Genomic DNA, 27,525 nt, shown 5'->3' with positions numbered 1-27,525 from the left:
ACATTTAAAGATAAACTTACACAAAATTTTAGTTTATTCAATCCGAAAGAATCAGTACTTTTTATTATTTGCAATTGTTTTTGACGTTTGGTGTGATCTGACTGCCAGGATGTGTTAAGAATAAAATCAACTAAATTTGATGGTGATTGAAATGCTCAGATCAAGCAAAGGTGCAATTATGACGTTTACAGTTGTAGAAAAACCGACTAATTAGTGAAGCGCAAGGCTGCGACATGAACACAATAGCCCATACCAGCTATCGCAACAATAGGCCTAACAACAAGTAATGACATTTCACACATATTTTTCCTCTGAGGAGTTAAACCGCGATTAAGTTTTGTTGATTTTAATTTTGAAACATCCTGGCTGTTGGTTTACTTTAAACATCAAAAACAATCTCAAATGATAGAAAAATACTGATACTTTCTGATAAAGTCTACTAAAGTTTTGTGTTAGTTCATTTTAGTACAACTATTCCTAAAACTACTAAATGTATAGAAGTGTGCTAGGTCATAAATGCTGGTAGCAATTTCTAAACCTACACTGTTGGTATATTTAGTGTAGTAACTGGCAATTAGTGTAGCAATCTGCTGACAATATAGCTGCGCTGTTCTTAAAGCTAAGAAGATCATAGGTTAATGATTCTCATAGAGTGAGGAAGATCATAGATTAATGCTTCTCATAGAGTGAGGAAGATCATAGATTAATGCTTCTCATAGAGTGAGGAAGATCATAGAGTGAAATGTTCATCAGAGCTATGTTGTACGGAAAAACCTCTCCAATTCTTTCTCATCACATTCGTGTTCGTCTATCGGGTTGTACCTGTCCGACAGCCAAACCCGAGGCTTCGATATGTGAGACCACCGCCCCTATAGACATAAAGAATTGAGGTTAGGTATGGTATAAGCACAATATGCAGGTACATAGTATTCACAGAAATCTTATAATGCTGTTTTATGAGAGATGATCTTTTTAATATCTTGACGTCTCGTTTTGTATATCCAAGAAGGTCACCTGATCCTAGAGACTGCACTAACAACTGTTTATCTCCTTTGGAATCACTCAAGGCTGGTTCACTCTACATCCAAGTATGACGACATTGTTCTTTCGGCGTTCATCATCAATTATATGAACCATAAACCGATGGGCATCGACGAAGTAACGCGGATACGTCTGGAAAGTGTGCAGCTGTCAAAATTTCCCGGTATTTCGCCGAGCGGCCACAACCGCCTGTACAATGTGAACTATTTTGGCGATAATAATTCGTGGTCACTGATTGTGGGATTTATTTATTACCGTTGATGCTAGTCGTTGAGCGACTAATATTTGATTCAAGAATGCAAAAACGAAGAAGTTTTTCGCAAAAAAAAAAAAAAAAAATGGGAACATCACATCATGGAGTATTTGCTGGATGGGTTTGGGATAGTGTGAACATTGTTGCCATCGACGATCACCGAAGTATTGTGGTGTATTACTGCCAGGATATGGCAAAATAGTGTAAACCAGCCTTGATACTAGCACAATTTCTTTTGAACTGAACACAAGTTTGAAACTTCAAGCTTGTAGAACACAATGAAAACAACATAAGTCAAATAGAGCAAAAAGCTTTTTTAATATTCTTTCAAAGACGTGGTGTTTAAGAGGTAATTAAAAAAGCACCGTGGTTGATGTACACTGAGCCTGAGCGAGTGTGTATATTTGTGCTGAATAGTAAAACAAATGGTTTTAGCGTAAAGCTTAAGAAGCTTTCTAACGTTTTTATTTTTGATCCTTTATTACCAACAACTTTATCCAGCCTGTCATTAGAAACTAGTGTTCTGTCGGCAGCCATTTGGTATTTTTTGGTTAGTTAGAAATACTCTTGGTATCTTGGCAATATCTCAAACTATACTAGCTCAATTGATATAAAACCTTAGAATTTTATTATAAACATATAATTCACAAAGCGTCTAAAGTTTCATCATCCTATGTAAAAGGAAAATGCAAAGAAATACACCAAAACTACACAGCCGAGGTTACCCAGGCATAGCATCAAGCGGGAAAACAATTTCCTTAATTTTCCTCGGGCTTTGGCTTTAATGCACTAAAATCATGAAAAGCTGCAGGTACACACATGAAAAGATAATTGTATTAAACTTATCACTTATACACAAGTGTTCCAGTCAATTCGTCAATCAGTACAAATGTTTCTTTTTGGTTAGTTACCTGTCATTTTTTAACCAATGAACTGATGTATACTGTTGCTTCCTGATAATAAAATTGCAACAGGAAATACCAAACATCAATTCTTTGCTACCATTGGCTATTCTCTAACAATGTCTATTAGGAAAATCGTTTGTGATCAATTACCCTTGACAAAAGTACCGATATGAACTATTGATTTATATAGCAAATTGCGATGCAATTTTTTCAGCTTGACTTTTCCAAATGACAAGGAATAAAACTGTATCATGTTTATTCATTCAGGACTTTGCAGATTCACATTTGCCGAGAGCATAAATGGCTTTGTTGTAATGGCTGGTTTTCACTATATCGCCATTTTTGACCTTCGATGTTCATCGTTGATTATGTGAACCATGTACCGATGGCGTCGAAGAAGCAACATGGACACGTCAGGAAAGTTTGCAGCTTTCAAACTTTCTCGACCTATTGCCGAGCATCGATGACCACCTTTCAAATGTGAACCATTTGAGCGATGGTAATTCGCGTTCGCTGCCAGCATGATTTATTTATTTCCGTTTATGACCGTTGCTGCGGGATTAGTATTTGAATTCAGCCACGTGAAAATGAAGAGGTTTCTTTGCGAAAATTTAAAAAGTAAACTGAGAACATTACGTCACTGATGCCAACGCGGATGGGTTTGTGATAAAGTGAACATCGTGATCATCAACGATCACCAAAGTATTGTGGCATCAATGCCAAAATACGGCGATATAGTATGAACCAGCCTTAATAGACAGTTATGTAAAAGGGTATCCTTGTATACAGAAAGGGTAAAATCTGGGACTTTGCCACAAAGCGAATCATTTGCTGCTATTGATGCCGCAGAGATGTCAACATATTGTTGATTTGTTGTTTGAGAGCTGACGTTTACTAAATTTCTATGATTTGGCTAATTCGCAAATTTGTGTCATCGGCAAAACGGAAACAGCAAAACCCTTCCAGTTTTGTTGCTCGCAAATTTTAATTGAATGTTTCATGCTGGCTAATAATGGGCAAGACGATTTCAAGCAAGCTACTCCATTTAAAACATTTTTTCACACTCAAGCTGGTACTACTTCAATATGAGCAGTTCAGATATGCCGCTATGATGGCAGTTGTACGATTCATTATCTTTTTTAACAAAGATCCCACGTTAGTCTGCAATGTGCTAATGTCTATTAAAACACTTATCACCGGGTGTCTTAATGTGCACGCAACTTCAAATCCACTTCATCTGCAAATTGGAAACGTAGTGCATATCCTTGTTACAGAAGGAGTAACATCTGGAACATTGCCATAAAATGGATACTTTGCTACTGTTGATGCTGCAGAAATGTCAACATGTTGTTGTTTTGTTGACGTCAGAGCTGACATTGCATCAGCATTGCATTTGACTCTATTGGTCATTACAGTGTTTCATTGAGTTCAGTTTAGTTTACTGAGAAATAGGAAGTGTTGGCACACAGCTAGACAAGACAAACAACTAGTTTTTTTACTGTTATTTGCTAAATGAAAGGCAGGAGCCAATGAGAATGCCTCCAGGGATCACATAGAAAATTCTATAGATTTTCATATAGCACCTGTAAACCACCTGAGAGATTAGCGTTAAGATTCTATAATGCGTTCTATAGAGTTTTATAAAGTTGACCAGTTTAATTAGGTTTTATATAAACTGAAGTTATATTTGTAGTAACCACTAGCAGCAAGCGAGATTGGTTTCATTTTTGATCAGGTAGCTCTCAGGTGGGTGTTTAGGAGGCCAGGTCTTTGAAACTAGACAGATGTTTGAAACCAATTATTTTTAGCAACCTGGCAGAATATACGGGGCATATGTGTGTGAACTTTAGGTAAAATCGGGCAAAAAAAGTAGAAATACAAAGTGTTTACACAGACAAGCAGAAAGACACATCATACCAAAGTGGTATTGATTAATGTAGATTCTAGAACTGTGTCAAGGTCAGTAGCATGAATTATAAGATTTCTTTACGGAAATAAATGTATAATGTAACCAGAAATTTTCTAATTCCTTTACGGCAAAACAAGTTCTTCTTTGAAATGTTCTGTTTGGAAATTTTCTTTGAAAAAGCCATCCCCAAAAATGACGTCAATAGCCAATTGACATCATTTTTGGAAAGGTCTGGGCACTTTTTTTTTAAGCGTTAGAATTCTGATCAAGTTTTGTTGATTTTAAACTTGAAACATCCTGGTAGTCAGATCACCTCAAAAAATAGCAAATGATAAAAAAATACTGATACTTCCTGGTAAAATCTTTAAATAATTGATGATAGTGACCCTTTAATAACCTCGAGGATGAAAATGAATTTGCTAGCCAATGTTTCATTAAATACTAACAAGATGTACCAAACTGAGAGTGGCTGACAGATTATCAGAGCCTCAGGCTAGAGTAGCGGAGCCAAAAACAAAAAATTCAAATTCCTAGTCTTTGTCATTCCAGACAAATTTAACTAAGATATGATATTTTCCATTTTTTATTGACGGCTATAAGCCTACATGTGCAGATGCTCATATCATGCTGAGCCATGCAATGTGATATGAATAAACATGTCAATTTTGTCTTAACTCTATTAAGGAACGTTTCAGGTTAGCCGTGAGACGCTTTTGAAAAGGCAGCAGTGTATCTACTGTAGAAGCCTTTCTCACTATTGGCAGCGTATATGCTGTCAATATTGAAAGCTTTAAAATTCAAAATCCATACCACTAAAACAGTTTCTTAATTGACTTTCTCAAAACTAAACTGTACTGTTACAGAAAAGGTATTTTACTGACACAATTAATGTTACTGACACACCAATTAATGCTTTTTATGCTAAAGAGCAAGCTGTGCAGGCAGATTCGTTAAGTCTATGCTTGGCAATAAAAATTTATACTAGCTGTAGAGTTTTTATACGCTTAAAGTAAAAGTAAATATATAAATAATTTAAAAATTACTGGAATGTTGGAATAAATTAATTTTCATATTTTCATTTTGCTTATTGTCCATTAAACAGCTTTCAATTTTATTAGTCACTCTAAAAATTATCACAGCGTGTTCGAATCCTGTATGATGCACTTTTTTTCAAACCGCCAATTGTGGTTACGGTTAGACGAATGTAGTTTCAAACAAATGGCTGAATGGACAAAAGGCACATCTTTTACTATGGTGAAAAATATGTACTTAATTCTATCAACAACTTTTTAATATGTCAAAAATGTGTTCGTTGTTAACGGAATTAACTGATGAGCATTGCAAAACCCATTCTCACAGCCAGCCAAAATTCTACATCTAATCTTGGTGCTTTCATAAATATGTACCAGACAATTGAGTACTCCATTGCTGAAAAAAATCAGCCACACCTTCTAAAGAGGTACATTTTAACCTAAGTTCTAGTTATATTGTCCGGTAAATAGATGGGTACCTGCACATATGTCCCATCTGAGTGCTTGCACTCCGCATCTATTGGCATCGTGTCATAAAACCACTGAAGTAGTCTGGAATTGACTGGATTCCATTTCATGCTCTGAAAGTTCTCTCCAACCTAAAGTCGATAAGATTTACAAGTGAATATAACAGAGCAAAATCTGTTTAGTAATTTCAAGTTGTATTCTCATGTTAGCGAGCAGACAACTTTTTGTTAAAGAAGCAATACGTTTCGGCCGAGCAACCTGATTATTTAGTAATAATTACTAAATTGCTAATGATTTGCTATATGTGTCATGATCACAGAAACCATGGTTAAGTCGAGATTATAAGATTTAAAGTTATCTGCATTAACAGAAGGAGAAAATTCTCACAATTATTTTGCAAAAAAAATTTTGATTTTAGCTTAATTACAACAGATTTTATGGTCAATAAACTGAATGCATGTTTACCATCAGTGCGAAAACCTAGTTCCGAGAAAACTGGTGTTAAAGTCTGAGAAACGAAAACCGATGCACAGTTTTGTTTGCATTTCAAAACGTCATAGCAACCAATATTAAGAGGTTTTGATATTTATCTAGATTTCTGTATTTATATCAAAAAAATTATGCTGAATTTAAAAATCTAAACAGATTTTGGCTGGTTGTCATAGAAATGGCTGTATATCTATAAGAAAATGTATTACCTAATTTTGCAGATATTAAAAACGGCTTGGCAGTGCCGCGATATTGAGCACCACCGTAGTATGATCAACAAAATGTTAAAAAATAATAATAGCAGTAACATATTACACATCATTGGTCACTCTATACTTTGATCTTGCAAATTCGAATAATTTTTCTTATAGAATCAAATCTTATAAAATCGAATAATTATTCTTATAATTAAATATTGTAAAAATCTTATATGAATGGTTAAGAATATATCATGGTCATTCCCTTTACTTACACTGCTTTTGGCATCAGTTGGAATACCAAAGTACTCATTATAAGTGTCCAAAATGTCAGAATTATCCCTCAAATCGGCAAAAAAGAAACGATTACGTTTTTCGGACGCCATTTATCAGTACTTCCTGTTTAGCATAGCAACGGTTTTAAGGGGTTTTTCCGAGGTTTTAAGACATTTATTATCTAAACTGACTTCAGATTCAGAAAGATCACTCTTTGATTAGTCCAGAAGCATGTGTTATCAAAATCCTTACCAAAATTATAAATTCAGTTAGTGGAACATTAAAGTCGAATAACTCAACTTCGTGATTTGCGACTTAACCATGGTTTCTGTGACCGCGACCCATATTATTTAGCAAACTACAGATTCTGTACAAACTACTAATTTAGTCAAAATCGGATAACTCTCCTTCGGATAGCTCGAACACATGGTTAACTCGAACGGATTTGTTTGGTCCGTACCCACGCAATGATAAATTGCTTTAGATAACTCGAACTTAACGTCATTAACTCGAACAGTTTTTTCCCAACGGCTACCGAGACGGTTGTTATCGCTTTAGAATATCACCTTATTTCAAGACATAGAGATAAACATCAACTTTAAGTAGTTCTTAGGCGTCCTTATTTTCATCCTCGGAAAAGTATTTTCGTTAATGACTTTTCTAAAGGTCTGCAAAACATCAAATTTTGCCTAACATTCGCTTTGCAATGGCCCTTCAAAAGCAAGGAAATGCGAGGTAACCTTTGGATAAACTTAATGTAAAATCAGCAAAATTGATCTTGGTTAAAATGGTCAGGAGAAAAAGATGTCTTTGTTCTGAGCATTTTAACCGTGATCAAGTTTAGCAAATTTTAGCCTGAAAACGTCCTGGCAATCACATCACCTAAAACAGCAAACAGATCTCAAATGATAGAAGAATATCAATACTTTCTGATAAAATTTTTAAAACTTTACATGAGAGGCCCTTTAACTTGCAACAAGCAATCAATGCTTATGATTTATATATAGTTTGTATATGTACATGTATCTACTGATAAATACATGCACTTGTGACAGTGATCCGATAACTTGAACATTCTGATAACTCTAACACTTTCACTCGGTCCCATGAAATTCTAATTATCCGAGTTTCACTGTATTTAGTAATTCAAAATTGTATTCGCATGCTCATAGACAGACACTTTCTCTTGAAGGAAGAAATACGTTACAGCTGAACAACCTGATTACAGATAAATTATTTTAGGCTTTAAAATTTTTTATTATTTTTTATATAACATACCTGCTATTGGAAGGATTTTGCTTACGCCATGGATGTGAACTAATGAGCAATAGAAAATGCTCATAATATAAAATTTTTGAGTAGTTTAAACAAATTCTAAATTATTCAATGGTTTTGTGTGATCCTTGAACAGCGCTTCTTAACCTTGTCAAAAATTATGTGCAGACTGAAAGACCTTAAAACTTGAAAGGCTTAAAATAAGCGAAATAGATAAGATAACTCCACACTCTGTAACCAAAGATGCTTAATTAAGACGTCATAAGCAGACTACTGCTACATGAAATAATAGAGTCATCACAAAAATATTGACAAATTATATTAAACTGTTAAAAGCATCGACAAACCTTAGTAAGCTGTTTGAAATATTGACAAATCATAATAAATGACTAAAAATATCGATCAATCATATTCAACTGTTAAAAATATTGATTAGTCATATTAAACATATAGAAATTTTAGCTAATAATATGAAACTTAGAAATACTGACAAATAATTCTAAACTGTTAGAAGCATCGACAAAACTTTATTAAGCTTTTTGAAATATTGAAAAATCATAATAAAAAACTAAAAATATCGACCAATCATATTCAACTGTTAGAAATATTGACTAGTCATATTAAACATATGGAAGTGTTAACAAATAATATGAAATTTTGAACTATTGACGAATCATATTAAAGTGTTGAAACTGATGACCAATCATATTAGACTTGGAAATATTGACAAATCATAATAGAAGACTAGAAATATCGACCAATCATAGTCAAATGTTAGAAATATTGACTAATCCTATTGAACATATGAAAAAATTAACAAATAATATGAAGCTTAGAACTATTGATGAACCATATTAAACTATTAGAATTGTCGACTAATATTAGGCTGTTAGAAATATCGACCAACCATATTAAGCTGTTAGGCAATGGGTAGCACAAAATACAGGTTGCTTACCGATTGGTACGCATTTGTTTTGGCTTTCATATAGTATGCCATCATTGTGAAGAACCTTTGTATAGCTGAGTTAGAGATAGTTGCTTTACAGACCTACAATATAATCGCAGTAAAACATGTTAAAATATATCATTATTGTTGCATTATTATACTTTACTAGCTACAGATCTTATGAGTTGAAATTAAGAATCAGCATTATCAGTAGTCATCACTAAGTACAGAGGTATAAGGAATAGCGTTAGGTTCCATACTAGCACTGCTCTTAAATTTGGCATAAACATTGTCATGTGTTTTTCTTGTGAGTGGGCAAATCAGATTTTAAGATAAATTCAGTGGCTTTCTGTCTAACACTTTTTAAAATGGGCGGTGTATACAGAGTCCCTATAAAACACAAGGTCGCTAAGCTAACCTTCAGCTTTACCTGATAATAATAAAAAACAATGATGTCTTTTTGTTAGTCGAGAAGTTCAGAAAATGAGGATCATGATGATATGCAGAATGGTATGATGATTACTTGTAGATAATCATTTATATTAGTATATGCTTCGCCAGCTTCTTGAATTATTTTGCAAATTGAGAGCTTGAGGAAACAGTTGGAGTTGCCTATTTTATGAAAGGGCAACTCCCAAATTTCCATCCAATTCTTACCTCCAAACTAGTTTTAGGGTAATAATGTATATAGTTGACACACATCTCCTCACTGATAGCAAAGCCTCCAAGTGTCAGGTTATCCCTGTGCCATGTAGAATATTCACATTCCGTGATCAGCGCATCTCCCTGGAAAAAGATATCGTAGGCTTGAGCTGACAGTTTTATGATATAATTCTCGTTTAGACGTCAAATGTCTAGTTTCTTAATTATCATGAAATTTGTTTGCCCTAGAGCACATGATAATGGATAGAAAACTTGCAAAAACAAAAAATTACACTGACTGTTTAGATATGTGACTATCGGTCATGGGAGTACTTCAATTGTATAAAGTGACAGTTGTGTTATTTACTTCATATGGTAAAGCATTCTCGTTGACCTACTAAATTTAAATAACTCGTCATAGAATGAAAGTGAGTAAAATTTGTAATGACAATAAACTTCGGCTTACGATATAAACCAAGAAAAGGTTTTATTAAATGCTTATACATTACCTAAATAGATCAGTGAAACTTATTCCGCTGGCCGAAAGGTTATATTTTACAAAATGGCTGTCTTTTCATATTGTTGTACACATCATTATTTATATATTCTTGTTTTATCTAACAATTCTAAAACCTGACTAGCAGAAATGGCCACAGACTATACTGACACCATAATCAGTGTTTTTTTGAGTAACAGGAACAAAGTAGGACCTGATATCCCATAGTCGGGCTTTCAAGCGTACTGATGAGGAGAACGACCCAACTAGTAAATAAAAAGATGTAACTAACAACTGCCTTCTGGTAGTCAGTCATAAACTAACAGACCTTCAAATCTATGATGGGAGAATTTCACTGTTTTTCATAGAATCGGTTAAATCTGAAGGCATTTTGCGCTATGTCGCTTCGCTAATTTTATGTGAAAGAATTTTGCTATGAAAGTATTTGACTTGATGGATATAAATTTATAACACTTGGCTAAGCTCTCCTCAGTAGAAATAAAAAAATTTCAGCCCACTTCAAAAATTGCGATCAGGGATTTTGGCTTATTAGTACAACTAGTTGACTACGCATGAATTGAAAAGTGATCAGGACCAGAAAGCGAGTCTACTTGAACAAATTTAGTTTTGAGGAGTACATCATGAATCAAAGATCTATGGTGCAACTTTAAATATACTGTGGCTGCTCCATGCAATGAGAGCTGTTAGACTATTTTGTGAACTACTTTTACAGTTATATCATCAAACAAGGCATATACTATAATATATGAAATTATTTTAAACTGGTGAGAGTGCTTATAGATCCTGCTTAGTAAAATGTCATCTTCTGAATAAAAGTTGATTTCATGATTAAATCATTATCCTTGACAAACCACATTTAGTCAGCAACCTTCATCCTATATTTGAAAGATTAACTTTCGCAAAGTGTTTGTAGATTTTATCAGAAATTATAAGTATTTTTCTATCAATTGTGATTGTTTGATGTTTGAGGTGATCTGACTGCCAGGATGTTTCAAGATTAAAACAGACAAAAATTGACCATGATTAAAAGGCTCAGAAGGAAAAAGTGTGCGAAATGATTTTGCTAGTTGATACAAGCTACTGTGTTCAAGTTACACTGTAACATGTCATTAATCTTTTGGTCTTATCTGAGCATTTTAGCTGCAACCAATTTTGTCAAATTTTTGTCTTGAAACATCCTGGTAGTCAGATCACCCAAAACATCAAAAACGATTGCAAATGATAAAAAATACCAACACTTTCTGATAACATTTACTAAAATTCTGTGCAGGCTCATTTTTAGGAATGTTAGAAAGGAAAAAGTAATTTATGAAAAACACTGGCAGAACCAGAGCGCTGCTTAAACCTAAATCTTATTGGTTAGTTGACTTAAATCATCGTCATTGATTGGATCATTTCAAGGCTATTCATACTGCTTATATAGCATTCAGTTATTGAAGTTTCACTTCTACTCAAAAATTCAGACCAGGAACTACTGCAAATTTTAATGTTTCATACACGCTGAGTGTGTACACTTTAGTCAAATAAATTCTTAGACAAACAAAATATTTTAAGTTAAAATTGAAGTTAATCAAACCAACCTTTAAGCTGATATGAATTGCTGCTAAAATCTGACCTCCTAGCTTTTTGCTCATAGAACATAACTGCTAACAAGAAGTAGTTCTTTGCAAATTACTACCAGAAAATAGTCGGTAGTCTCTTCCTAGAATGGAATACTTCATAAGTCATTTTTGAAAAAAATAAGGTCAAACACAGAAAGCTACTAACAGGAAGCACTTTGACTGGTTCCTGAAGGAGACGGATCTCTTGGAAATGAGGGGAGTAGTGTTTGTCACCATTGAGGTCTTTCAGTTGCAACCCATCTCTGATGTGCATTGTCCGAACTCTGTTTCCTGCTAAGTGTGTGTGCAGCTGTGATGCAAAAACAGTGATACCTCCTTCAGGAAGTCCCTAGAGGAAAATTTAAGACAAAAAATAACATGCCTTGAATTAATGGTAACTTGTCAGAAGAAAAAGCAACATAAAATATAACATGGTATAAAATATAAAAACACAAAATTTAATAACTTCATTTCACAGAAAAGAATAAAATATTGCATAACATATAATACAATATAACATAATACAATACAATAAAATAAAATACAACACAGTGCAACATAGTGCAATACAATACAATGCAACCCAATTCCATGCAATATAATGCAATACAACCTAATACTATACAATACAATGCAATATAATGCAATACAACCTAATGCTATACAATACAATACAATGCAATATAATGCAATACAACCTAATACTATACAATACAATACAATGCAATGCATTACAATACAATACAATACAATACAATGCATTGCATTGAAAATTATTGTAGTGTTGCATTTTATTGCAATGCAATAAAATTCAATACATACAATGCATGAATTGAATTTTATTGCATTGCATTGACATGGCTATAGGAGAATGGCTATTGACGTCAGTTTTAGAGAATATGGCCTTTTCAAAAATAATTTCCAAACAGAACATTTCAAAGAAGAGTTTGTTTTGCTGTAAAGGGATAAAAAAATTTCTGCTCATGAAGTATTTGCGTGAATGATTAAAAAATAAAAAGCGAATGCAAGTGCACATTTATGAAAAATTGTAATTCATGTTACAGATCTTGATGAAACTCTAGAATCTACATTAATCAATACCACTTTGTTATGACGTGTCTGTTTGTTTGTCTGTGTAAACGCTTTGTATTTCTACTTTTTTGGCCCGATTTTACCCAAAGTTCACGTGCTCATGCTCCATCCCTTCTCCCAAATGGCTAAAAATATTTGGTTTCAAATTTCTGTCCATCTTTTGAGCCGTAGTCTCTTCAAACTCCACCTGAGAGCTATCTGATCAAAAATGAAATAAATCTCGCTTACTGCTAGTGTTTACTACAAATATAACTTCAGTTTATATAAAACCTAATTAAACTGCTCGACTTTATAAAACTCTATATGAACGCAATATGGAATCGAAACGCTAATCTCTCAGGTGGTTTACAGCTGCTATATGAAAATCTATAGAACTTTTTATGCTATCCCTGGAGGCATTCTCAATTGTTCCTGCCTTTTATTTAGCAAGTAACAGTAAAAACTGGTTGTCTTGCTTAGTTGTGTGGTAACATTTCCTATTTCCTGCTAAACTAAACTGAACTCAATGAAACACTGTAATGATCAATAGAGCCAAATGCAATGCTGAGGCAATGTCAGCCCTGATGTCAACAAAACAACAACATGTTGACATTTTTGCAGCATCAACAGTAGCAAAGTATCCATTTTATGGCAATGTTCCAGATTTTACTCTCGCTGTATACAAGGATATGCATTATGTGCCCTTTTAGCAGATGATGCAGATTTGAAGTTGTGCGCACATTGAGACACCCGGCGATATGTGTTTCAATGTACATTAGCACAATGCAGATTAACGTGGGCGCTTTGTTAAAAAAGATAATGAATCTTACACCTGCCATCATAGCAGCATATTCTGGACTGCTCATATTGAAGTAGTATCAGCTTACGTGTGAAAAATGTTCTAAATGGACTAGCTTGCTCAAAGTTTTCTTGCCCATTATTAGCCAGCATGAAACATTCAATTAAAATTTGGGAGTAACAAAACTGGAAGGTTTTTACATTTTGCATTTCCATTTTGCCGATGGCACCTACTTGCGGAATAGCCAAATCATAGAAACTCAGTAAACGCCAGCTCTCAAACAACAAATCAACAAAATGTTAACATCTCTGCGGCGTCAATAGCAGTAAAGTATTTGCTTTGTGACAAAGTTCGAAATATTACCCTTTCCGTATACAAGGATACTGTTTAACATAACTGCCTAGTATAATAAAGCTATTTATACTCTCAGTAAATGTAAATCTGTAAAATCCTAAATTGCATGTAAATTGTTGGCATTGCTTTGAATTTTACTGTAATACAATACAATAAATGAAATTCAATGCAGTACAATAAAATACAATGCAATTTAGTACAATGTATTGCATTGCAATGCAAGTGTATTGCATTGCAATGCAATACACACAATACAGTTGCAATGCAATACACTTGCATTTAATCCTGAATGAATAAACATGATACAGCTTCATTCCTTGTAATTTGAAAAAGTCCAGCTGAAAATATTGCATCGCAAATTGGTATGTAAATCAATAGTTCATATCGGTATTTTTGTCAAGGGCTATTAATCACAAAAAATTTTCCTAATAGACAAGGTTAGGGAATAGCTAATGATAGCAAAGAATTAAAATTCAGTATTATATTACTGTCTATTATAACAAGGCTATTTATACTCTCAGCAAATGTAAATCTGTAAAATCCTAAATTGCATGTAAATTGTGTGCATTGCTTTAAATTTTATTGTAATGCAATGTAATGCAATGCAATGTAATGCAATAAATAAATGAATAAATAAAAGACTGACAAACAAAATTTATAAGCCCAATCATTACATCATGAATCAATGACTTACTCTGTCTGAGCATCTCTCTGAGCAGACACCTTCCAAGTAAAACTTGTCCGAGCGTGGTGGAATGCTCTGTCTTGGGTCATAGGTCACACCGAGCTCCATAATCGCTGCATCATATGGCCGAAGCTGATCCGTAACAGTAAATCTGGAAAAAAAAGTTTGGATCAAAAACAAATACATTTTTTAGTAACATGAGTTCTACCTACATAGTTTAGCTGGTGCTGTCAGAAAGGATCAAAACAAACGATTTAAAAAATTATCTCAGAACCAATTAGAATGATATGGGTTAATAATTCTAAATCAAGAAAAACTAACTAATTAGAAAAAATCTAGATTATTAGATTTTATTTTATTCAAAATATAATGATTGCAAAAACTGTTAGCTAAACAGCATCTTTTTTGTTAATGGTTTAATATGGATTCACTAAGTTTGACAAAAGTATTTTTATTAACAATTTAGGAGTTGCTCATCCTTTGAATACATTGCGAATAAGATAACTCCGAATTTAACTTACCTAATGCCAGAAGAGTCAACGACATCCGACCTCATATTAGGGTTGTTATAATGAATTTCAAGCATTACGTATCCACTGCTGATCATGTTGCCTAGAAGAAGTTGAAGAAATATTTTTAGTTTCACATGTTGTAATGGGACTGTCATTTCATTTTAAAGAATTACTTGATTTTAGGCTTACAAATGAATTTGTTTTAAATATCTTTTACCAAAAAAACTTGAAATTTACTGTTTATTTTCAGATTTGCACAATTTTTGCTATTGAACAGTTGTATAGATTTTTCAGGAGTTTGCCAAATGTAGCATATTATCATAATAAATATTTGAGCAATATTCCGAAACAACTCACATCTTCCATAAACTGTTCCGAATTTTAGTTGAATCTACTTCCTTCAAAATATTTTATACTCTAGAAAACATCAGTTAAATAATAAGATTTTGCCAAGAATAAAAATGATGCAGCGTGAAACTAAATTAAATTGCAGACCATTATCAGGCATCGCTTCTCTAAATATTGTTTAGTCCTTGTAACATAATTATTTTTATTGCTGTTCTGGTTGCTAAATTAGAAATTGATTTAGAGATATAAACTTCATTATCATTGGCCATCAAAACAAATTAGACCACGAGACAAACAAAATACTAATGACTAGTAAAATAAAATAAAATTAAGAGTATTGGAATAATGCTCATAATAATTTATAATATATTGAAACAAAATTGCTGATACCCTCAGTGTTAAAATTAAGTTTAAATGCTGCTCTAATTGTTGATGTTTATGATACAACTGGATGAATGCCCGGCAGCGCATGAGTAATAACATATTTTTTACACAGAAGCTTTATTTTTAATCAACATATACAGAACATTTACCATGGCAAATTTCCAATGAGAGTGTTTGTTTATTTCCACATACTGCGTTTAAACCAGGCCACAGCAGATTTTTAACTCCTTAAACTTTAGCGCTATAAGCAAACAGACAGAATATAGACAAAAATTGAGATATATATATATAAATTAGAATGACCAGGTTAATTCATTGTGACCATTTGCTAATGAGATTTGACACAAGTACAATTGAGGTTGGATGCCCTTCCTAATATCACCAATGGTTCTTCTGTGAGTGAACCACTGACTTATTGACCAAAAAACCTGACCATTGAAACATGGCTGCTAACTTAAATATTGAACTGAGATAGCAAAAATTGTGAACTTTGATCAAGTCTGTTACAAAATGCTAACAAATTAGCTATTTTACACTGAATTACTGCATCTTTTATAAAACCCCTAAATTACAGTAAAAAATAGTGAGAGCAACTTTTGTTAATTTGGAGTTATCTTCTACAGATGTTTACACATTGTAGGGGATAAATCCAAATCATTTTCTTCATGCTAGCTAACATGGGAAAGTAATTAAAACATTTCAACAAACTACCCAACTGACTTCTAGCGCCTCAATTATCAACATTTGTGCAATAACTTACCAACTGGTATTCCCGCCTCATTTGGATATGAAAATGACTTAGCACCCATTGCCCAAGCTCCAATGACTTTGCTACACCCACTGATTGTGCGAGGTTTACTGTTACATGGCCCGCTGCAATGTAGAAGAGTTTTGTATACAAATGTTAGATGTGACAAATACCACTCTAAACAACAACCTAATCTTCAAACGATGATTTAAATGTTTGACATCTTAAAAGCATGAAAATTTTTTTCGCTCATTTCTTTACGTAATCAAAATAATAGGCAAACGCAGAACCTTGAAGAATTTTCTAGATTTTAGTAAACTATTGTTAATTTTCAAGTTTTTAAACTATTAAAAAAACTCTAAACAACTGATGATTGACAAAATTTGGAACATCTAAACTATTTATATTTGTATACAGTAAGAGAAGATAACTCTTCCTTAAATATTGACATCCCTGAAAATATCGATGAAGCTATAAACTACTCAATGCTCATTTGCTAATTACCTATTTAGCTTTGTAACTTTGTTATGTATATGAAAAGCAGCTATTATTGCATACTACTACCCTGGTAGTCCAGTGTGCTGTAAGAGATCGCCGTGCGTAACAACTATGTGCACAATGATTCCTAGATGTAGAATGGTGTGTCACATGTCACACAGGACACATGAGAAATGTGTCACATGTCACATGAACCACTAGAAACATGTGATATGAGTCTAGTGGTTTGGTGTAGCGCACTTGACCTTGAATTTGAATTCTCGAAATATCTGGATTCTATTCCCGTGCAATGCAATCTTTTTTCTACCGCTTTAAGTGTGGCTTCGAACAGACAGACAGGCATGGCTCTTATTATAGTAAAGATTTGAAATAGTTATTTTGAAAAACTGTTCAGCCATCTCATCAAAAAATTAGCATCGATAGTTCCGTCTTGCAATCGAAAAACTAAAAATGGATGTTTTGTCAAGTATTAAATACAATGAGCATTTATAATAACTATCTTTATTCACATCAAATGACTTGACAGTTTCAGGCTGTGCAGTGAAACAAAAGATTTATCTCCCTTGCGCTTCAACCAAATCCCACCTAGCTGTGTATAGCAGACAACACTATTCTTAGTTAGTGCCCTGTAGCTTTCTTTCCAAAGCTAAGCATATACATGTATTTAATTGATAACTTTGAACTATAAAACTGGCTTGATAGTGTTTCTGTAGTTTCAAACTTGATATATAATAATCTTGTTCGTATAGAAAATGAATTTTTACAACATTTGTAAATATTTAAGTAAAATGATAGGTATCTTTTGGTCTCTGAGAATAGCATTGAGGTCTATGGCCTCTGAAGAATGTGTGACAGCAGCAGCCCTAAGAGACATAAAACTGGGCAGCTAGGAGCCAACACCATGCGGTTGTACTCCGGCATTGTCTCCAAGGGTCACCTTTACAACAACAGATACAAATTATTAATAACCCACCTATAGTTTGGAATAGTTACTCTTGGAGAAACCTCGCAGCTATAGACCTCCATGTGATGCACTATAGCTTCAGAGCCTGAAGATATCAAGCCTTCATACTAAAAGAATATGTAATCTTTGTTTCGACCTTTGACTAACAAATTTAAAGAAGTTTATACATAACCGTTGCGACAAAAATATGTCTGAAAATTTCTATTACTGAATAAATTGCATTGTTTTTAATAGAAAATTCTTACAAAAAATACGTAATGAAATGTTATATTATTCTTTAATTATTATATGCTTAAAAGCTGTCAATTTAAATATTTCCCAAGACTTCATAGTCAAAAATAATATATTCTCTTCCTTTTTCCAATTATATCACCTACCATTGCTAAAGGCTTAGCCTATTTACAAGTTGTTTTTATGAGTTGAACAAATTTTAGGTTTACTTTAGAACAAAAGACTTGAGCAGTAAAATAATGGCGCTTGTTATTTTCTTTACCAAATTAATGCAGATCATTAGCTCAGCCAAAAACTGAGTATAGCAAAAACAATGTTGCCAAAAACATTAATTTAATATCACGGTATCACAATTTTCAAAAGTTTCATACAAGTTTTAGAGTTTGCGAAAAAAGCAAAACTGTTAAAAGGCTTGTAGTAGTTATGCTATAGGCAACTGTGAGAGAACCCACGTAGCCCTTTCTGTCTATTATTCACTCACCAATTTTATTTACCTTAGTTAATTAAAACAATGTTGTGTTCGAGTCCAAAGGGCCACCCACGAGAGTTGTTTTGGCTTGTAGTGTGTTCGGCCAACTGGGGTGGTTTGGCAGTGGGATTGGATTGGCTTTAATGCCCGGCCCTGTGTCTCGACATGTTTTTACTTCCTGTATTTACTCTCTTTCCATGCTTGGCATTATGGTTTTTGAATTCCAACAAGCAACACACAGCTGATGATTAATAAAAAATCTTGGTGTTCAGAACATGTTGAAATTTAATTGTGTCAATTGGTTTTGTTGGACTAATTGAATTAGCTCTGTGAGCATATTTTAAAGATGGTAAAAGGTTTGTGTTGATAGTTTTCTATTTGTTATAAAATTGTTCTTTTCTGTATCGCAATGGAATAATTTGTTGTAAATATGTTGTTCAACAGTAAGTTTCATATTTTTGGTATTTATTTAAAACAACAGCAAGGCATCATCTCCAAATCAGTGATTTAATTCCCCCTTTCAACACGTGCAAGTTTTGAACCTAGCGTTAATCCCTATTGCAACAACAGTTTACATGGCGACATAACTCCACAAATTATTAAAATGAGCATCAAGCTGTATGTAGACCTACATAAGTTATTTAGATACTTAGGACCCCCCACCTTGATGATGTGTTTTTTCACTCTCATAGTCGGCATCCTGTGAATGCTACACCAGTAGGTTGTCTCCATAGACGGTACTTTGACCTGAAAAACAATCATTGAATCTTTTGTCCTATTATCTTATGAACTGGCCGACAAAACTGAAAAATATTTTTTAATTTACGCTTTGCAAAAATCTCAGTATGTAGTTTATTAAAGCACTATTCTTTGATGGGTTCACTTAGCAAGAATAGGTAGCATTTAAAAGAACTGTACAGGCATTAAGGAAATCGTTATTTTTACAGCCGAAAGCAAACCTTAAAATATTGAATATGAAAGGGACTTGTTATTTATTACGAATTCTATAAGCCAATCATTTGCACTGATTAGTATGCTATTGAAAACTTGCTGTATGTTTAAATACATTAAAAGGTTACAGTTTTAGCTAAATCATCACACAGAACCGCTTGCTCAACACTCTCACAATAAGGATTCATGACATATTGCCACTGGCAAGCACCTGCTTCACGTCGTCAAGGCAAACTCTAGCTGAAGCCTGTCATTAGCAGTTTAATTAGGAAGCTATTGAGAGGGTTGAGTGCGTCATATATAAAATTCTGCCTTAACTGAGTTGATTAAATTTTCAATTATAGGATATTCATGGCTTGCTTCTCAGAAAACCATCTAATCTAGCAATCAACCTTTTCAATTAACAGTTGAACTCTTCGGTGCCACAGGAAATTGCCCTTTAAGAGACAGCATAGGCCAACTTTACAAAAGTGTAATCGCAGACAAACTGCTCACGAGTGATGGTTTTGTACAAACAAACTTGACCATTAAATGGATACCGTTGGGCAACAATGTTGATAGTTCAAAAAATTACTAAGGAACTTTGGCTTTTGTCACATCAACTTTATTGGTTCAGAAAAAGATGGAAAAACAAATATACAGTGGGATCTCGATCTTCGACCTCCTCCTTTGTCAAACAACTCTGTTAAGCTCAACAACAAAATTTGAGCAAAAAATACATCTTAATTCGAACAGATTTTTGGTGCTCGAGTTAAACTAGTCAAGCGGAGAATGCTGAGTGAGAACAAAAAGAGCTTAGTCAAACTGAACCCATATAGTCGCTCACCGAATGGTTTGGTAAATCTTTCGGTGAGCGACTATTCGATTCAGACTACCAGCAGAGTATGATACAAACAGTTTGTTTGAGAATTTTTTACCAGTTTTTGTGTGTTGCTTTATCGTCTAACAATAGGTCCAAAGAACTACATATACCCATGAACATGTACATATTTAAATTAACACTGTTGTTTAGCTACATGTCCTGTTAATATTTTAGTATTTTTCATAGGAATGAAAATGGGTTAAATACTTACTATTGTTTCTTGTGGAAAAATATGTTTCATTTTGCGAACAGTCAGTACATGACCACCAAATCTGAACACATTATTACCAAAGTTCGGGGGTATATGAATGTATAAATATTATTTATATATGATATGAAAATATCATATGTATTAATATATGATACAGTAATAAATGTCATATATTAGTATATGATGAATATTGATATAATATATATTATATTGAAATACATCATATTAAGAAAGATATATAGATATATATATATATATATATATATATATATATATATATATATATATATATATATATATATAGATATATATATATATACACCCTAGGACACTTATGTATTCGCGGCATCTAACTTTCGCATTTTCGCGGAGTCATCCTCTCGCGAAAATTTCATTAGCGAAACTAAACTATCATAACGAACGAGCGAAAACGCGAAATTAAATAGCTTTGTTCATGGATATCCACAATAAAATCGTCATATTAGAAATGCAGGTAACCTATGTGTGTGGTTGGGCTCATTGGGCAATTTCTTCCGACTGAGCAGCGTGGCAAAGCAAATTGAGATAACAAGTTCTTTTGGAAAAGCAGACCTGTATTCCCTGGTTGCAAATTGGGGCGGCTAATGTTAAGCAACTAGTTATGAGCATCTGGGGGTTTGGAGGGGCGGTATCAGCCCCCTCAACAGGTTTCTTTCATGTAGGGCCTCAACCGGGCATCTCACGTAAAGTTTTAAAAGATATTTTTCTATTATTTGAGATTTGTTTGTTTTAGGTGATGTGACTGCCAGGAAGTTTTCAGATTAAAATAGGCTAAACTTGACCGCGGTTGAAACGCTCAGAAAAATAACATATTTTTTCTTTTGAGCGTTTCAACAAAGATCAATTTTAAGTTTAAGATTATTTTAAGTTCATCCAAATGCTTTCGTTGGGCCATTGTCAAATGGGTGTTTGGTAAAACTTGACCTTTGCAAACCTTTATAAAAGTCGTTAACATAAATATTTTGCCAATCATGATAATAATGACGCCCAAGAACTATTAAAAGTTAACATTTATCTCAATGGCTTGCAATAAAGTGATATTCTACTGCGATAAAAACCGTTCCCGTAGCTGTTGGGCAAATAACTGTTCGAGTTAATGATGTTGAGGTCGAGTTATCTAAAGCAGTTTATCATAGCGTGGGAACGGACCAAACAAATCCGTTCGAGTTAACCAAGTGTTCGTGATAAAACTTTACATTAAATCCGAGGGCGAGTTCTCCGAGTTTGACTATGCTTGGCCGCCAAAAATTCCTAAAAAGTTGGGGCGGCTCAGCTGGCCAGCCGCCCCGGAGAATACGGGCCTGTGAAAAAGCCAAGACAAATGAGGAAGATGAGGATATTAATTTAGTCACTGAATTTGTAACTGATGAGGATGAAAGTCTGGTAGGGAAAGTCATAAAATTGAATAATACTTATTGTAGCGATGAATTTTATTACCAACAAAAAACATTAACAACCTTGAGCCATGGCCACTGCGTGCTATAAATACTTGAGATCTAATATTGATGCCACATCAGTCACGGCGGCAAGGACCTAGACGTCATCAATAGTCCAAGAAACAAATAGCAGCAAGCGATCAAGTTGCATTGTCGATCTCGCCCACACATCTCTACTCGCGGTTCACAAATACAAACTAGTCCCAAATTGAAAATTTTTTTACTAGTGAACTGGACCTGAGAAATCTAATTATGTTTGTTCTACCGCATTTATTTTCACATCACTATATTTTCGCACTCATCAGATCCGCGAAATTAAGCTGCAGCGAAGTTTTACTCTGTATGCTACTCACGTAACTAAATACTAGCGAAATGTAAGTGTCCTAGGGTATTCATATTTTACTATGATATATTACTTATGCTCGTATGTCAAGATATGGCCGTACATGTATTTGATAGTAAATATCATTTTCTAAAACAAAAGCTAATACAACCAGACAATTTGTTATTAAATGTTTTTAAAAAAGTATTGAATGATTTAAAAATCAATATGGCTGCCACCCACATATCCCTTTGTACTTCCCAAATTGACATCGATGTAGGATGGTGTAAGCTGAGCACTACAAATGCTCCAAGAGCAATTATTATTTCTATGAATAACTTACATAGTTATTCCGGATGTCTATGGTTTGTGTATCATCAGGGATCTCTCCAGGGTCTACTTGGCTTTTCAGTATCTGAACTCTGGTAGTAGTTAAGTTGAAAGCTGATGTGTTTACCATTTCAGGAGCAGCCATGATGTAAGGTGCAGTAAACATAAGCACATGGGTGGTCCCTGTCTATAAGCAGTAAGAAAAAGATAGATAACATGAACACATGAGTTTGACTATAACCAGTAACATAATTATAGTAAACATGAGCACATGGGTGGTTCCTGGCTATAACCAGTCAGAACAATTTTGTTAAATTGAGTATATGGATGACCCCATCTACAACTAGCAAGAAATAAGCAGTCAACGCACATACAGGAGAGCTGTCCTTCTTTAACCAGTAAAGGCTGGTTCATACTATATTGCTGTATCTCAATGTTGATGCCACAATACTTTAGTGATTGTCGATGATAACGATATTCACACCATCACATACCCATCAACGTTTACATCAGCAAATACTTTGTGGCGTAGTGTTCTAATTTTTCTTTTTAATTTTTCGCAAAAAATATCTTTGTTTTCGCGTCCTTGAATCAAAGACCGGTTCCGCGGCAACTGTCACAAACAAAAATGGATAAACCACGCTATGTGCAACTATGAATTACTATTGCTAAAATGGATCACATTGTACCGGCTGTCATTGACGCTCGGCGAAGTATTGGAAAGGTTTGACAGCTGCCTACTTCCCTGACGCATCCGCGTTGTTGATGCTATCAGTCCTTGGTACAAATAATCGAGGACAGACGCCAAAAGGACAAGGCCGGTATACGGCGATATAGTATGAGCCAGGCATAGGCAAACACATGTATGGTTTCTTCCTCAACCGGTAAACACATGGTATACTATTTATAGTTTCCCATAACAGTAAATAAGCTGTGTTGCCATTACTTTTAGACTTGGGTCATCTCGCTGTTTGTGTTACACATATTTCACTACAAATTTGGCAATGTTAAAATGACAAGTCTCAAGTATGTAAGCACAAATTGCAATCGAGTCTTGCATTAAAAATCTAAAGCTGAGTTGATAAATTAGCCACCAATGCTATAAGCTTACTAAGAAAAGAATCTTCTATAACAAAGATTTTCTAGTACTAGTAGTTGCTTAGTAGAAAAAATGTTTTAGAGTGAAAGATTTTTTTAGGAAGGTAAATGAGTCAATGAAGTACATTTTAATAAATGTCGAACAAGATATGGTTGCGTATTCCTGTTGTTCAACCCAACTAGTTAAGTTATGGTTCATAGTTCAGCATGTCATACATATATAGACAACATTTCCTCACACTGCCAAGACATCTAAGGTTGTAAGCACTATCACATCATAGTAAACTTACATCTATGTGGTAGTCCTGTAAGTCACAGCTCTTTCTGTCTCGAGAAAACCTGAATATCATTCCTTCATCAGCGTCTAGCGATCTGACTCCATCTACCGTGTAGCTCTGGTGAACATCAGGATGCATGATTGAGTAACTGTCTGTCCATGTGTCCTGCAATAGTCAGGTTTTAGTGATTTGAACAGCACAATTTTCAGATTTTGGTAATCACAGCTTTTTCCTTTTTAATAAAATACAAACATGTTTGCTACTTGTCTTTCCTACAATATGATCAGTGTTTGTCTGTTTGTCCATTTGTCTGTCCGCAGCCTTGTTAAGAGCATTAGAAAAAAGAATTGCCTTTGCACAGGGTTGGAATTCAGATACTCCAATTTGCAGACAAAGGCACTACTTGTTACACTCTTGCAGCAGCTTTGCCACTCCATCACTTAATCATGCATATGCTGATTACTTATGACAATCTCTCACAGTACTCTCACGGGATCTCAAAGCGTACTAGTAGATATAGCAGGTTTCACTGCCAACCTATAAAGTTTGAAAAGAACGATGAAAGAGTTAATAAATGCAATTTATTGGAAATAGTTTATTTAAAATATTTTTGTTTACTGAACTTCAACGCAATTTAGGAAAAGTGTTTCAAGATTAAAATTGATAACACTTGATTGCAATTAAAACACTTAGGACAAAATATGTCAAGAGAAATATGACTTCATTTCGTCATTATATTTCTTTTCTCAGAAAAATAATGATGAAACTATGCCACTATTTGCTATCGTTTGCTATAGTTGATATTGGCTATTACACTCTAGTTGCAGTATTACACGCCTCTATTCCGTTGGTCTCTTTGCAACTATAAGCATCATATTTGTACGTTAGCTAGATATGAGCGTTTTAACAGCAATCAAGTTTTATTGATTTTAATCTTGAAACATCCTGACAGTCAGATTACTTCAAACATCAAAACAACTTCAAATGATAGAAAAATTCCAATAATTTCTAATTTAAGCTACTAAAATTTTGTGAAGGTTTATCTTTAGGAGCAGCTTTCTGTTTAAAGACTAGTTCACACTGTATCAGAGTCTGCCGGAAAGTTGTCAAGGAGTTGTCCTCTCCGATTATTTGTTGATTAAGTGCACTGTAACTGTTGGCATCGCCAAGGCAACGCGGATACGCTGAGAAAGATTGCAGCTGATAAACTTTTTGATAGTTTGCCGAACATTCACAGCAGCCTGTGCAGAGGGTTGAGTTTGGCAAAAGTGATTGACTGCCGTGAATTGCTTCATCTATAGTTTTCTCTATGATAGTTACTGCAGGACTAGTATTTTGCCAATTTTTCGCACACATTTTATAATGAAAACACTATGCTATGGTTTTTGATATTGTGAACATTGTTATCACAGACTTAAGTATTTTCGAATCAATGCCAACATACAGTGATATAGTGTAAACCTTATAACGTGTGACCTTATGACCTATATGACCTTATGACCTTTACCTGCACATGTCTTTTTCCGTCAGAGTCTAACCACGTAACCATGAAATCCGCATTACTAGATTCTCCATGATCTGAGAAGCCCATTCCTACTACTGGATCATGTGACCGCACAGTTAGCTCAAAGAAGAACATTCTAGAAAGAATATTGTAACCCCACATCATAAATGTCATCATCTTGATTGAAGCAATAGCATGCACTGAGTTTAGAAAAAATTTTTTAAGCTTTCAGCCAAAAATTCTACTACCAAATTATTTTGTAGCTTTTAGTGAAATGAATATGTATATTACTTTATTGGAAATAATTTTATTTCAAATAAAAATGTTTTTCAAATTTCACTACACAATAATAATAAAACAACGAAAAAAGAAAAATGACAACAGTTAGCGACTAAAAGCAAATAAATAGTTTGACATATATAGGAAAATAAATTTTGGGTGGAATATTATTAAAACAGCTAGCAATGATATTTTCAAAATGTTTATTAGATGTATGCAAGTTGTTCATTAAATGAAATCTTTTAAAACACTGAGTTTTATTATGAAACATTTTATGGCTTACTCTTTGATTTTAAATTGCCACTTTACATGTCAAGTTCAAAATTGAAATCACGTATTATAAAAAAAAATGTTGCTATATATTATTGTTACTTTTATTATCATATTATTATCTTTTCAGATACTGAATTTTTTAATAATATGAAATTAGGAAATACAGTTACAGTACATTGATGAAAACTTTAAATTAAAATGTTTTTGTAAAAACTCATATTCAACGACTTAAATCGGTGTAAACACAAAAAAAGTTCAGTTTCATTGCAGCAGTTTTGGTATATCAAATTGTCTGCAAAAATATTTCTAGCTGACTGGGATTAATTTCAGGTGCATATGTGGCCAGAACTAGTGCTGGTGTGTTTCTATTAAAAATTGTTCGTTTATGCATAATATTTACCATCCTAACAAGTATGACAAAACAATAAAAATTTCTCTTTGAAACAGAAAGCTTACTACATTTTTCAAAATAATTGAAACTTCACTATTAATCATGTTATATGAGTTATGAGAAAAACTTTTGCCTATTTTTCTGGCAAAAACCTTTTGCACAATGAAAGAAAACCTCCTTTGTATAATTACACCAAAAGAGGGATTAGCGGTAATTAGCTAGATACCTAAAGAAATTTCAATAATAAGATCGTTTTAATGAGCTCACTTTTCACTGAAGTCCCACTTGAGTTCATGTTCTGTTGAGGTGATTTGAGAGTGGTACCTGAGGCTACGGTATCTCTCTGTTTTTCCACCCATACTGTTCCCTAGGCAGCAGGATATCAAGACCATTAAAGCTAAAGCCATTCTGCGGTGGTTATCTGTAACTCCTAAAAATAGATGAAGACACCAATTAGCCTTTGAAAGATCTTGACAAAAGGCAAACAGATTGTACTTAAAACTATGCTCTACCCTAAAGATTTTAAGTAAAGCTTTTGATTTTTAAATATTAATGTTCACATTAGTACATTTGGATAGCTGGCAGTATTTTCTAGTTATTTATATCCTTATAATCTTGCTTGATACCAGCGCAGCGAAGTAATAAAATAGGTTTCTAGGTTATTAGTATGCTTTACACAAGATCACTATAGATGGGACTCAAACTCGTAATACTCTGCGTGCTATGCCATAACTCTACCGATTGCGCTAATCTATCCGTTGTCAGAGTCGACAGAACAGAGTAATCCTTACAAAAACAAAAGCAGTACTCCGGGACATTCAAACATTATAAGAACATATAGCCAGAGTTCTACATGTTATCTATGGTTCATTTCATGGGAAAAAGCAAACCTACTTCATGAAGTGCTGCACTCAATTGGCAATCTTAGACCTTTCGTT

General features: G+C 33.9%; 1 protein-coding gene across 1 annotated transcript; it reads right to left on the bottom strand.

The window, feature by feature from the left end:
* Positions 1-311: 311 nt before the first annotated feature.
* LOC137398091 (dopamine beta-hydroxylase-like) lies at positions 312-26,994 on the bottom strand. Its single transcript, XM_068084198.1, has 14 exons — positions 26,855-26,994; positions 25,648-25,780; positions 24,153-24,305; positions 22,778-22,951; positions 19,277-19,360; positions 17,923-18,020; positions 16,464-16,576; positions 14,981-15,071; positions 14,469-14,610; positions 11,717-11,899; positions 9,448-9,576; positions 8,800-8,892; positions 5,619-5,738; positions 312-869 (listed from the first exon to the last, which is right to left on the bottom strand). Exons 1-14 carry the CDS (start codon positions 26,992-26,994, stop codon positions 756-758), a joined length of 1,767 nt encoding a protein of 588 aa, XP_067940299.1. The 3' UTR covers positions 312-755.
* Between the last annotated feature and the right edge of the window lie 531 nt (positions 26,995-27,525).

The sequence above is a fragment of the Watersipora subatra genome, chromosome 6 (assembly GCF_963576615.1).
Source record: "Watersipora subatra chromosome 6, tzWatSuba1.1, whole genome shotgun sequence".
Taxonomy (NCBI): Eukaryota; Metazoa; Bryozoa; class Gymnolaemata; order Cheilostomatida; family Watersiporidae; genus Watersipora; species Watersipora subatra.
This window is presented reverse-complemented; position numbering and strand designations above follow the sequence as displayed.